Source organism: Dromaius novaehollandiae, chromosome 3, assembly GCF_036370855.1.
Source record: "Dromaius novaehollandiae isolate bDroNov1 chromosome 3, bDroNov1.hap1, whole genome shotgun sequence".
Lineage (NCBI taxonomy): Eukaryota > Metazoa > Chordata > Aves > Casuariiformes > Dromaiidae > Dromaius > Dromaius novaehollandiae.
This window is the reverse complement of record NC_088100.1, coordinates 78,134,218-78,148,379: the sequence shown is the minus strand read 5'-3', so window position 1 is coordinate 78,148,379 and position 14,162 is coordinate 78,134,218. Positions and strand designations below refer to the sequence as shown.

Genomic DNA, 14,162 nt, shown 5'->3' with positions numbered 1-14,162 from the left:
GGGGCTGAATTTGTCGGTGTTTAAAGTGAGTCTAGGACAGAGAAAAGTTACTTAGCAATTAAACTTTTCTCAATTTTACCAGCCTGAGTGTAGAGTTGGATGAATGCATGTTACAGTGGCGTCAGTCTGAGAGTCCATACAGGACTGCTGTGAGCTGCATGACGAGCTTGAGTTCTGAAGGCTTCAAGCTTTGATTTCACAGACAAGTGTTCTAGTCTTCAGGATTACAAAGGTATGTTTCTAAATACAAACTGGGCAGGGACTGAAACAGGATGGTCTTAGAAGACATATGCATAGACAGTGGTTGCTAAAGGTAAGCATTTCCTTGTACCCTCGTCTCATCAGGACATTAACTCTGAAGGCTAATGATTGCAATTCACTCTCAGCCAGTTTCAGGATTGACCTTTTCAACAGACAGGATGAGAGTACAAGTCCTGTTCTTCCCAGAGGGGAACTCTGTAGTTACTGCAAGTGAGAGAAATGGGTTAAGAAGAAATAGAGATTTGTAGGAAAGTGCAAACAGGAGGGATTAAAGTGAAGGGGAAGAATCATTGTTCTAAGAAGATAAGCTTATTTTCCTCTGAGTGATGCTCAACAGTCACAACAGGGCACTTGAGTTCCACTTTTTATTTCCATATAGTTATTTCTAAAGGCTGGACTCAGTCTCTTTGTTTATTTTTGTATCTTCTGTTAATATCAAGGTTTCAGCTTTAAGGTTTTGTTCTGTCCTAAACCTACATGTAGACTAATAGCTGATATTGCAGGTTCTATCAAAGACTTTCCCAGCAATGGGGCAGGAGGATATCTCAAGAATTGTGCAAAGTGTGTTGGGGAGAAGTCTACTTATTTTTAGTCATTGGGAAGTTTAGGACAGGGAAGAAGGGGGTTGCAAGAGAAGGTTATGTTGAAAAGCTGGCATCCCTAGTGTGACAGTGGCAGTGCATTGTCTGTGTTACACGCTAGTGAGATGCACATCTGAAGGTGAAGGAGTAAAAGGTCAATACTAGCTTTTTATTTCCTTTGTCTCTACTGGATAGCAAATTATAACTGGATGCTTTTCAGGCATAAATTAACTCTAGGGGATTTTTTTATATGAAAATGGGAGGGTAAGATTACAGAATACTGATAACCTTAGTTATTTTTGTTGCAATAAAAATGGCTGTTCTAACAGCATTAGGTAACGACAGTGCTGTTGCCCACCCTGCCAACTGTTATGCTGCTTGCTGTTTGTATTTCATTACTACCTAAGAGGCCCTGGTCCCAAGCCAGGATCCTGTTGTGCTAGATGTGATTCCAAAGACAGTCCTTATACCAACGAGAATGCAGTGTTTGTGGTGCTTTTGGCTTATAATATAGCATCTCTCTGTAAAGACAACAACTGTTGAAGTTTTGATAGATACAGATAACAGTCTTCTCTGGTGGTTTTTATTTTCTTGCTTTGACAAAAGTAACTTAAATTCAAACAACTGTTTCCTCCTCTGAACACCCTTTAAATAATAAAAAAAAAATAAATAGCTTTGTGCTGCACAGGACTGCACAAAATGGTAAATGGCATTATTATGTTTTTCTTAGCTTCTCGCATAGTCTTTTATAGGAAACAAACCCAAATACATTGGTAGGAAGATAAAATGTAAATAGTTCCCTCTGTAAGCTAGCACTATTTTTTTTTCTTTTACAATTAAAATATATTTTGCTTTTTCTTACAACCTACTGTGTAGCACTATGCTTACATGAAAATTTTCTCATAAGAACCCCATCCTTGTGCATGATGTATCTTCTTTCCATAAAGAATGGCAATTTTCCCCTGGAAAACAATACTGAAAAATTTGCAAGGTTTCTAAAATTTGCAGGTTTCTAAAAGGAAAAAAAAGTCTGCCAGAAAAAGACATTGTCTTCACCAGCTTTATTAAATGTGTTAGCATTTCATAAATCTAATAGTATGTCACTTCTACAGAAGCTTTATTGTTATATAGTTCCAGCCACATAACCTTTCACATGTTGCCTTGCAGAGTGGAAAGCAGTGACATAAGCAGAGCTGAGCAAACTACTGAAAGCAAACAACATATGTATTTACTGCTTTCTTTTTCTGTATGTCAGTTATCTCTGAACAGACCCGAACTTCTTAAAAAATGTGTTGTTTTGATTTGCTGAATGAACTGCAGTTCATTTTGGATCACAATATTTAGTATTTTTTCTGCATCTGGACTAGGTAATTCCCAAAGCCACAAAACATTTTCAAGATGGCTGCTAGCATGAACAGCAGTGCAAGCACACGTTTGCATGCAGTGAACGCTCTCACTTGCAGTTAATATTCTTGTGGAAAAGAGGCTGCTCGTATGAGTGTTTGCAGGAATCTGAGAAAATGCTTGATGTGCACTCTTTAAACAAATTTACTCATTGCATGTGTTCAGTGTTGGTGAATAATCCCTTGTAAAAACAATCCCTTATGAAATAGGGTTCGATATAAATCACTCTAAAGATTTATAGAATAAGACTTTAGTGAACAATATCCTGCCTGTAGGTTTCTAAATTGCAATAGTGATTCAGTAGCTGGGTAATAATTACTATATTCTGTAAGATCATTTAGCAAAAAATCCTTATAAAAATGCAACTATTTTTATTAACTTAGGATCTTTCCATAGGGGGTTTAATTTGGGGCTGTATTTACTCAGCTCTATAGCCTGGGGTTTAGCTGCCTTTATCCTTTTGCTCCCCACAATCCTCAGTACGCTGGTTACAGCCCCACCTTTGCAGCAGGCTGCGTACTTGGTATTTCATTGTGGCTCCTTCTGCCTCATCCACACTCAGGTGGTTGTTTCAGCTCCTATACTGCCATCATCCTGGCTTTTTCTAAACTCCCTTTCCCCATAATCTGTTATTCTTTCCCTGTTTTTTCAAGGAATTGATAATGCTTGCATAGAGGGGACTCTTAGGATATAAGGATGATGAGGGGGAAGAGAGGATTTACCAGGCAAAGGAGTGGGGCCAAATGAAAGATGAGCCACTGTCATTCTAGAGCAGTAGTAGACAGAATAGGGGAAGAATAGATGTTTGTTTTTAAGCTGTATTTAATACCAAATAAACCATTGTTGTAATTCAATTTGATCTCTTTCACAATGTTTTCCTTTATGTATTATGATGAGTATTGCCAAATTATTGCCAAAAAGGCTTATTTGCTGCTTTCAAAATAGGCCTTTTCCTGTAAGTACAATGCATGCTACAACTCCTGATGACTTCATGGGGAACTCTGACTGGGGAGCTCTTGTGAAATTGTATTTACATATGCATATAAAACCATTTTTTTTTCTTTTTGCCCATTGTTCCACTGGCATTAAATATTCAAAATAGAACCCTTGCATCTAATGCAAGTGGATGCATAAAAGTGTTTTAATTTGCATTTATTTGTGTTTCAGAGTTTTTTTAAATCCATTTTTGGGATGATGTATCAAAGCTCATCAAAAATTCCTGTTGGAGTCGGTGAGAATTTTCTGGTAAATGAAGTGGATGTATGGTTAGTACCACAGTTGCATCAGTGGCATCATCTCACTATGGCAGTGGAAACTGTGTTATGCTGACCAAGCAATGAAAACTCAGATTTACAAATATATTGGGGAAAATGCAAATGTGATTCACTGCTTACTTATTCCCTAATATTTAGATGGCCACCAAGCATACTTGACTGTTTGCAAATCAGTACATTTTTACAAATATGTATCTTTAAAATAATTTTTCATTGTCATCTAATGTTTCTTCTGTAATTGCTTTTGTTTTCCTACTCAAGAAGCAGGTGACCAATCAGCTATGAATTGCCAACAACCAAGTAAATAGCTTTCAGATTGAAGGTTATTTACAAACTGTTCATCTGGTATATCTTGTGATTTCTCGCAAATCAGGATGTATTTTGTCTAGTTTTCTGAATATATGCATACATATTTATGTATGTGCAATTCACATTTCATATATAAATACACAAATGTACAGTTTGAGGCAGTGATATTTTAACAGTTGTAGTTCAGATGAACAACAATTGAGGAAATTAGCATAGTCAAACAAGATTTTTTCAAATATAAATGGGCAATGTAAAGTTTCAGTAATTTACTCTGATGTTGACAGAAACAGTTTGGGACTAATCTATATAAAGTACCATCTTTCATTTTTTCAGGTGAGTAGCTTTTGCTGTTGTCAGTCTTATTTCAGTTGATTATTTCTCAATTTAAACATTTTAGTATTAGAGATTTTCTAGTAGTAATTATATGTAGCTTACTAATTGCTAAGCAAATAGACTGCAACAATAAAGCACAATTCACTGAAGTTTTGTTTCCATTAACTAAGCTTTTTCTAAGGGAATTTAAATATTTGCTGGATCTCCATTCATTCTTCAGCAGTTATGAGAGAAAAGAATTATATGTAGAGTTGGTAAATAAGGGTTGGATTTAAGGAAGGAAAAACATAGTATTGTCTCACATAAATATATGAAACAGAAGTTATTAAATTGTATTGATAAGGTTAAATGGATTATGAGAAAATGGATCACAGAAGCAGTTTTCTGTATTTCAATTCAGGATTTTTAGGTAAAAACATGTTTTAAGAACCATGCAGAGGAAAGCAGTTTAGTAAAACCTGCCCTCTCCGAGGGGTTTTTTTTGTTTGGGTTTTTTTTAATGAGTCTTTAATCTGTTTTGACATTTCAAACCTTTTGCAAACAGTGTGGATTGTTTCCCACCGTTGCAGAACACTCAACTATCTGAAAACACATTTTAATTTGAAAGCTTTCTGGTTTCAGGGAAACATCTTATTTTGCAGCCTTCCAGATTCACAGCGAGACTCTGAACTTCCAGTGGGAACGAGTGTTTATCTTAACTTTAAAAGAAGCCCTGAAATGTTGCATCTAAAATACCTGAATGACTTAAAAGCTAGAAGTATGTTAGTGGTGGCGGTGGTGTTTTTTAAAGCAGGAGTAAATTCGAAAGAAAAGAGTTTAACTTTCAAGCGAAACAGAAACTTCGCAGTAGTTTGAGGAGGACTCCCGGTATGCGCAGGCACCCGGGCTCGCAGATGCGTGAGCCGCTAATGCCACACGCGGAACGGACCCGGGCGAGGCAGAACTCTGATCTTCCGCAAGATACGGAGGAGCAAGGCGCCGAGCCGACCCGCCCGGCGTGCGGCCGCTCGGCCAGCGGCAGCGACGCAATCGTTTCCCCGGCGTTTCGGCAGCGCCTCCCGCCGCACCTGCCGCCGGCCCGTTAGCCGGACGGCCTCTGCGGGGGCGACGGGCGCCGCCGCGGAGCCGCTTGGGGCCGGGGCCGCCCGGGCAGGTCCCCGCCGGGCGCGCGGCGGCGGCCCTGAGCGCAGGTACGTGCCCAGAGGAAGCGGCAAGGAGCAGCGGTGCCGCCCGCCCCGCCTTCGCCCCGTCCTCGCCTCGGGACGTTTCCTCCGCCCGGGCGGGCAGGGGGAGACCGCGCCGCCGAGGCTCGCTGGCGTGTGGCAGCCGTGCTGCCCTGTCCTGCCCCGCGGGACCGGGGGGCGCAGCCCAAGCAGGGGCTGCGCGCGGGGCTCCCGCTGCTGGGCCGCCGCCATTTGGCGGAGGGCAGGGAGGGCCCGGCCAGGTGAGCGCCGGGCCCTGCACGGCCTCGGGCCAGGGGACGAGCGGCCGGTTTCGCCGAAGGAAGAGCCGCGTCGGCCGGACCTGCGAGCCCAGGGGAGAAGCGGGCTCGGGAGCGCCGGCCGCTCCGTGGGGGAGAGCGGCGAGCGCGCCCGGAGCGCGGCTGCCCGGCGGCAGCGAGGTGGCGGGCGCGGCTGCTTGCGCGGCGGCCGTTGGGTTCCGTTAGACTGCCCGGTTCGCGCGGGGCAACGGCTCCTCAACGGCCGCGTTCGGCCGGTGCGCAGGCGTACCCTCGGCTCCCCCCGGGCCGGCACCTCGGCTCGGTGCGAGCGAAGCGCCGCGGCCAGGGGCGGTGGCGGGAAGGGCCGGACCGGCCGCAGCCCCCCGCTGGCTGGCGATGCTGGCGTCCTTCCCTTTTGCTAGAGGTAGGCTGCGGCGGGACGCGCTTCGCCCTCGCCTCCCGCCTGTCGGCGGCGGCTGGCGCCGAGGGCAGAGCGAGTTCAAGGCGAAAACGAAATAAGGGGCGTGGGGGCTGCCAGCGAGGTCCTCGGCCCCGCTCCGTGTCCAGCTCCCTCCCGATGTGGCCCTGGGCGGGCGTTTCCTCGGGGGCAGCCCCGCTGAGCCCCGCCGAGGCGCCGTGCCCCCGGCCCCGGCGGGCTGCGCCCGGGCTGGCGGGCGGCCCCTGCGGAGCGGGGTCGCGGGCCGCCGGGCACCGCCTGAGCGCCAGCTGCTGCGGCGCGTCGGCGGGACGCCCGAGAGGGCTGCGCAGTCCTGGGGACTCGGCCGCGCGGCGGGAGCCCTCGGGCCCCGCCGCAAACGCGGGCGTGCGGCTCGTCGGCCGCGCTTGTGAGTGGCGCCGCCTGTGAACGCGGAGCGGAGCCGGCGGCAGAGCCGGAGTCGGCGCGGGTGTGACGCGCCCCGCCGCACCTGAGGCCGGGGCCTGACGCAGCCCCTCGGAGGACTGCATGGCTTGGAGGGCTGGTGCTTGGGGGTGAGCGGTAGGTTGGTGTGTGCCTAGTAAAAACCGGGAGGGGAGGTGGGGGGTCGTGTGTGAAACAAGCACGTGCGATGCGGAACGCTATGTGTGAGGGACCGTCTGCATGTTGGTGTAGCAAGGGGGTGCGATGCTTCACCGAAGCTAAGGGTCGGCTCCTTAGCGCCTTCATCCCCGCCGCCGCAGGGCGTCTGCCTTTTGATCTCAGAGGCTGGAAATATCTGTTTAAAATAATGAGGCCGCATAGGGAGGATCTTTTTCGTCTTGTGGCGCTCGCGCTCTCCGCGTTTCCCTGAGGTAGCCACTGTGCGGTAGCTCCTGTGTGTGTGGCTGGTAATGAGAGGAAGGGAGGCAGCTTGGGAAGCGATTGCTCCGCCAGTGGGCGTTTTCTGGCGGCTGGGGTTGGTATTGGAAGCAGCACTGCAGTGATTTTATCTGCCTCTTTGCAGACGCGCACACACATACAGGGCAATATTTGCATTGCATAGAAGAAAATACATATTGTTGCCGTTTTCTTGTTCTGAATGCGAGGTGGGAGCATGAGGAAAAGCGGACTTTAAAAGGGGATCGGAACCGCTTCGCGGTCAGCGGCGCCGCGTCCCCCTCTAGCCTAAAGGGGGAACGGAAATGTGAAGACTTTGTGAGGGAGGGGAGCCGGGGTGCGGAGGAAATACTGTTCGGGGGTTGCCGGAGGGAACGAAGGACCGAGCCGCGGTTGCCTCTGGTTGCGCTCTCTCTTGGCTTTCCCTTTCTCTTTGCTCTGGTATCTCTCCTAGGCGTCCTGCCTTAAACTGTCGCGAAAGGGAGGGAAGAGCGGAAGCATGTCCAACCCGGAGAAGCGGATCTTATCCCGCCCTCCGGCCCCCCTGGCTGCAGCAGCAGGGGAAAAGCCCGGCTCCGACAGCCGCCCGCTCCACTCCCCTGGCCAGAGTGGCGGAGGTGGAGGCAGCGGCGGGTCTCCTCCTCCTCCCCCCGCTCCTGGAGGCGGCTCGGCTGCCTGCAGCTCCCTCTCTCTCCTCCTAACAACCACCAGCAGCAGGAGCCGCGCTGCAGGGACAGCCTCCTCCGCCGCCTCCGCCAGCATCGTCCCCAGAGCGGCAGCGGCTCCTTTCCTCGCTCCAATCCCCTCCTTTTCCTCCGTTTCTCCATCTTCTTTTTACTTCTTGCCGCCGCCTCCTCGTTTCCCCTCCTCGTCTTTCTTTAACCTCGCAAGTCTCCAAGGGAGGGGAGGAGGAGGAGGAGGAGGAAGAGATGTTGGCGGAGCAGCAGCAGCAGCTCACTTGATCGCCCATCCAGGCGGCAGCGGCAGGAGGAGACTGTTCTGTTCTTCCTCCATCCAGGGCTTGCTGCTCCGTTCCACAGCCGGCGGCCCCCGGCAGCACCAGTCTCGGCTCCTCCTTTCCCCGGCCGCCTCTCGCCTGTGGTCCTGCAATTCCCTCGGTGCTGCAGCAGCAGCAGCCCGCGGCGACGGGATCCAAGGAGGCGACGGACCCGTCAGGAGCAGGACTCCTAGGCTGCAGCAGCGGCAGAGAGGCGCCTTCTCCTTCTCGTCTCCCCTGCTCCTAGGGCCAGACATGGAAGATGGATCTAATTCTGCAAGCTGCTTTAGGAGGTTTACAGACTGTTTCTTGAGCACAAGTAGGTACCGGAGCGCTGTGCCCGACGGCGGGTCGCGCATGTCTCGGGCGGTGAAGGGCTGTGTCCGAGGCTGGGTCCATGCGGTGAGGATAGGGCATTTCTTTGTGAGCGGGGGGAGGCGAAGACACAAAGGTGTGGTGTGCGTGGGGCGTGCGTGGACGCATGGAGGAGCGGCTGGGTGTGTGTCGAGGATGCACGGACAAAGGGGATGTTGGATGTAACTGAGTGCTCTTTGTGGGAGCTGCCTGTTAATGCATCGGGGATTTCTGCATCGTTTTGGGATCAGACGTAACTCGGTGTATGTGTGTATTAGCTTTTTACTTGGTGCATGCTTAATTCGATCGGGAATGATATGTAGGGGAACGGAGACTTTTCCCTCTACTTACGTGAAGTAGCGATATGGAAGCATTATGGTATCGGCAGCCGACAGAAAAGAAGCAGATGAGGACGGAAAAGGGTGGCATATATTGCTGCTTTCTGCATCTCCTGTCAGATCTGCCACATGCGTGCAAATTCAGTGGTTTTGATCCGGCTTTGGCATTGAGTGTCTCCTTCTGGCCGTGGCTTCATTGCAGAGCGGACGACAAGCCAAAGAGGAAACATGTGCTTCTTGCTATTGGGGGCTGGTGCTGTAATGGGAATAAGTGACCGAGTGGCGGGGAAGCCGGGATAAATGGGGCATTGACGCGTTCAATAACGGGCACTTAGCAGCGAGCGCCTTCCGCTCCGGCGAAACCCTCGGAAACTCGCAGCAAGCCTGAGGGCGGGCGGTGCGTTGACCCGGTGTCAGGAGGTGGTCGGAAGGCGAGAACAGGAGGCTGCGCGCCTCCGGGGACGGCTCGGTAAGTGCCTATGCGGGGCCCTTCCTCCTCCTCGCCGTGAGCGGGGCAGCCGCCGGCCGGCCCGAGCCGCCGAGGCGGCGGTCGTGAAAGGGGAGGAGGGTTTCGCATTGCAGAAGCTCCTCGTTCGCAGCGGCGCGGCCGGCTGCCCCTTGGGGCTCGTCCTGGGCCGGCCTCGTGCCTGCCTGCGTCGCTGCCGCGCCGAGCCGCCGGCGTTCACGTTTCCGAGGCGTTTCATTGATAAACTGCGCCTCGGCGGGTGGGCGCCCTGCGCCGCCGGGGCCGCCCGGGCGGCGCGGCCGTGTCCCCGGAGCAGCTGGGGCTTTGGGCCGAAACCCGCTCGGGGCCAGGCTGGCCGTGCCCTGCCGGGAGCCCCTCATCGCCGGCACTCCACCGCATACGCCAGAGAACTTGCTGCTACCTAGTTTAGTCTTGGGATTAATGAATTTCAAAGCGGTGAGCATATTTGGGTTGAAATAGCTCTAATTAATCAAGAACGTTTTGGTTTTTTTGCCTAATGTTTTGATGTTTAGGATGACTTTGAACAGCTGTGGTTGGTTGGGGGGTTTTGTGTGATACTTTCTTAAATCATAGGTTTATCCCTTAAAGTGTCTCTCAGCTTGCATTTTAATCTCTTGGTGTATGTTCACTTTTATGGCTTTTTGGATACAGGTAAATAGAGTTTAGTTCATGCATGCATGCATGTATGTATTTTGAGGGGACATGAAAGTTGTAGAGATATCAGCAGAAACCTGTATTTGTCTAAATGCCTTACAGCTTTTTTAAGTGTAATAGCCTACAAGTGTGGTTGTATTCTGTTATATTGGAGAGGTCTAGAAAGATAGTTTTATATTTAAAGCATTGTCTTTTTGAAACTTTCTTTAATAGCTAATTATGCCACATACATGTTTAGTTTTTAGGGCCTCAAGGGATTCTTAAGCTCTTACAGTTTTTTCCTCTGCATTTGAGAGGTGTAGAACGCTAGTCGTGGATGTAGTACAACTCCGATGTTTTAAAGTAAGTAGACTTGGGAGTAAGGGACAGAGCCAAAGAACGTGTCATGTAGGGCAGTCTAGACCAAGAAAAAGAACGCATGGAAAACATCAGCTCTGTACACACACTGTTTTGAAAGAATAGTGGCTTCAACTTAAGCAATTTTATGAACACTTGAACAGGAGAAACTTGCTTGTGTTTGACTGATAGTGACCTCTGACTGAAGATTTTCCTGCAGGCAGGAAAGGGACAGAACAGCTCTTTTCCCTGTGAGCTTACTGACATCTCTAATAAGGCATGCCTCTCTCTCTGTGGAGCCACTTTTCTGTCCTCTGCTGCCTGTCTCATGAAACTTTCAAGAACTTAAATGTCTGAGATTTCTAATCCTGTATCAAATGTGATTGAAACTGGCCAAGGGGCTGAAGAGGTATTAGTAAGGTCAGGCCCACAGAGATTCACATGAGAGCATGCATACATACATATGTGTACACCCTCCAAGTGATTGCATAAGTCTGATTTCCTTAGGAAACCAGCCTGAAAAAAGAGGTGGAGTGGAGGGAAGTCAAACAAGATACTATTCAGTTACAGTGCAGCTATTGCAAAGAGCACTTGTTGGACCATGTTTGGAATACTGTACACAATACTGGTTACAGTACAACAGGAAGACTATTATTGCTTTGAAGAGGGTGAGATCATGTAGAATAATGCAGATAATGTGCTGTGTCTCGTAGCTCTTACTACTTATCAAATGGTATTTCAGGTTCTAAATCATATACGTATCCATACATATACCATTAGACTTTGGGGACAAAAAGGTCTAAATATTTTTACAGGGGAAGTGGTGAGTTCTGCAGGGAAGAGGGATGAGGTGTTTTTTTTTGGTTTTTTTTTTTGGTTTTTTTTTGAAGGGAAGACTTAAGTGACCTAACAGAGTCTTCAAGACTGGAAAGCAGTGGAATTGCTGGAGATGTATTATTCGTTCTTGTCTGGACCTTTTCCTACTTGCATGCAATCCAGTCAGGCTCTCCAGCTTTTCTTAGAAGATTATTGTTGTTGTTAAAATTTCAGATTCTGCAATATTCGGTTTGCGCCATAGCTGACTGTTTTTGATTTTTCTTACAATTCTGAATAAAGCACTGGACTGGACTGCAGAATTTTATCTAGACCTTGTGCATGTGGATGTTCCTAATTTTTTAAATGTGTAATTTGGTGCAAAATAATGTGTTGAGGAAACATGTCTATAGTCCTGGATCAATTCTCCAGTGCGTTTCTACCATATTTGGGATACTGCAAGTTGCCAGGCATTCCAGGTTTTTGTGAGATGTCTTATCTTCACGAGAGCATCCTGCATTTGTTCTACAAGCAAGGTCTCTCAAGTTGCAGGTGTGTAGCATATTTCATCTGTGTCCCTTGAGTCTACTCACAGGTATGAGTATTTTACAGGATGGGGGCTTGTACTTCTGGGAAAATTGATAATTTTACATAAAATCATGTTTTGTCTGCTTTTCTTTGTGATGCAGCAAGTTTATCTTGCACTTAAATGTGACAGACTTTAAGACTGCGTAAAACTCTAAGGAAGAGTCTATGTAGGGGGGATCTGTAGTTTTAGGGAAAAGTGGCAATTTTTAAGTTTAAATAAAGCTAAAAGTGTTCCTGTTAGCTGGGCTAACTGACAAGTTAATCTTGATTTAACCCTCTTACTCCTGGTTTGTGTATTCTTTACCTGTAATCAGGATTTTGTAAGCCAAATTCTGATCTTCAGCAGCGAATCTCATGTGTAAAGGTGGGCAGAATTTGCTTTTGTAAATAATTCTTCCTTAAAATTTGGTTGCTGATGTGGAAAACAGAATAGTCCCTGGGTTTCACCCCCGGGGATTCTGGCTCTGCACTGATTAGAGAAGGAAAATTGTCCCTAAAGCAGTGTATATTTGCAGTGGTACATGATGTCATTCAGTGGCCTCCATCAGGACTGGTACTTTGTAATGCCAGACTTTGCATGAATGTACAGGTAGCAGCATGTATCCCGCTCTGAAGCACTGCTGCTTTAAGTGGGAAGAAAGAAGAAAAAGGACAAATAAACACAACTGAAAACCAGGGGAATGGAAACTGTGGATGTGAGGGTTAACATTGAAAGACTATGCATTTATCTAACTTAGGTGTTTTTGCAAACTGTAGTCTATAAAGCGTGCAGTTTACATTTGAAATAAATAATCCTCCGTCCCTTTGACTTCTCAGCTGTTTTCCGTGTTTGCCTGATGTCTTGCAGGGTGCGTAGAACTCACAGACCTTGAGAAAGCAGGTAAATCCTTCTGAGTTAACTCTCAGGAGGCTTGTTCCTTGTTAAAGATGCACTGTGGAAGAAATGGTTATGCACAGAGCATACAGCTGATGGTCAGTGGAATAACATACCTGAGTTACCGGAGTTGGATGATGGTGGTCTTCACTTTTTAGAGTAGGATGGCTGTTCATTTAAGATTTTGGAACAAGGCTGATGTCTCCAATCACCCCTGTTAATGTCCGATCTGGTGGAAAACTTGAGAGTGAAGATGGGTGTTTATTTCTGCATATACGTGACTTAGTGACTTGATTTTGAAATAGTCATACAAACGCTCATCTGCACTAAGGACCTAGGGTAACTACTTGGCTTACTCACTTTTAAATCATAGATTGTACAAATCTATGTGCTACTGTTTGGTTTTAAGATCTTATCCTAATACAAGTAGATGATACTTAGAAACATAAATTTAGTTTTCGATTCATAAAATAAGTATGAGACTGTGTGTGTGGGGGAGGGTTTATAACTTGGAAATGGCTTATGTAGCTTGTTGATCAATGTTAGTCTTCACTGTGATTAAAATCATGGGATTTCAGTTTGGTGGGGCTAGTGTGAGGTAAATTTACTAATTTACTAGTACTATTTAAGAAAAGTATTATAGTTTCTAGTCATATTTAATACTTAAATGGATATTTTTTCATATTTTAGAATTCGTACTTTTTGCACAGTTACAATCATTTTAAAGGAAATGTAAGATTGTGGATTTAAAAAAATTAAAAAGAGAAAGGGCTGTTTGGAGTTTTTATATTTTGCTTTTATACTCCCTCTGCTGGTTGTTTTAGTTGCAAGTACCTATATTCAAACTCTGCTACCAGATCTGTTCTTCTACTGTTTTATCAGTTTGGCAGTAATTTGTATTGATTCGAATCTCTAAAATACAGACAAGTCTGTATTTATTAAATGAAGAAACACTATTTGCAAGGATAGATAATTTTATATCTGTGCTATGGAATGATGTTTTCATTTTTGTAATATCTTGTATTGATTTGAACTCTAAAAGCAGTCGATGAATCTTTTGGTGTATGGGCTGCCTATTCACCAGTAAATATCACAAAAGTAGCAATTCATATATTGTTCCCAAATGTTCAGTCATATATTCCATTTGTTGTAACAAATTTGCAGTCTAGCTTTGAACAATGGCTGTGACAAAATCTAAGTTGACTTTGTTTTGTTAAAATAATATCTTTTTATCAGTCACTGCATAGTGAGTGCAGCCTTATATTTAATTATGAAGACTCAAGTCAAAACATTCCGTGCAGATGTAACAGTTTCACAAGGTACTGGTTTTAGTATGCTAGTATACTGTAATGTTCATCCTAAATGTTTATGTCACTCAATAACAGTAATTAGAAACTTGAGATTAGGTACAAGGATTGTTTTATATGTGGTTGAAATGCAGCCATTGCATTCCCCCATGGGTGTCAGTTACAGCTAAAATAGTTCAATACTGCTTTTTAATATCTCTCCCAAAAATCCAGTCTTCACTGTGTAATGCGTCCTCACTTGTGCTGTTACTTGGTTTTATCCTGTCAGAACTTGAAGAGTGCCACCTACTGATTGACAGGCAGCTTCTTGCAGAACTTTGTTGTTCTTTCACTATCTGCAGGCTCTCAGAACTCAGTCTTGCTTATCTTGTGGGATGTGACAAGCTGATATGGTTGAGTGTGGAAACTGAAAGTTGAATCAAGCCTCAGCTTTGACCTCTTCCATTAAATGATTTTTTTTTTCCTTCTAATTAGTTGCAAGATGAGGAAACAGGAT

General features: G+C 46.3%; 1 protein-coding gene across 2 annotated transcripts in view; it reads left to right on the top strand.

Annotated features, from left to right (window-relative positions):
* The first annotated feature begins 5,806 nt into the window (after positions 1-5,806).
* Positions 5,807-14,162, top strand: part of PDE10A (phosphodiesterase 10A) — a 200,923-nt gene continuing 192,567 nt past the window's right edge. The window contains exon 1 of one of the 2 annotated variants that reach the window (XM_064509225.1): positions 5,807-6,027. In XM_064509225.1, the coding sequence (XP_064365295.1) occupies positions 6,000-6,027 (28 nt within the window). In that variant the 5' untranslated portion in view covers positions 5,807-5,999. Of the gene's footprint in view, positions 6,028-7,402; positions 8,235-14,162 lie in introns of those variants that run through there. The other variant, XM_026109843.2, reaches the window with a different exon arrangement.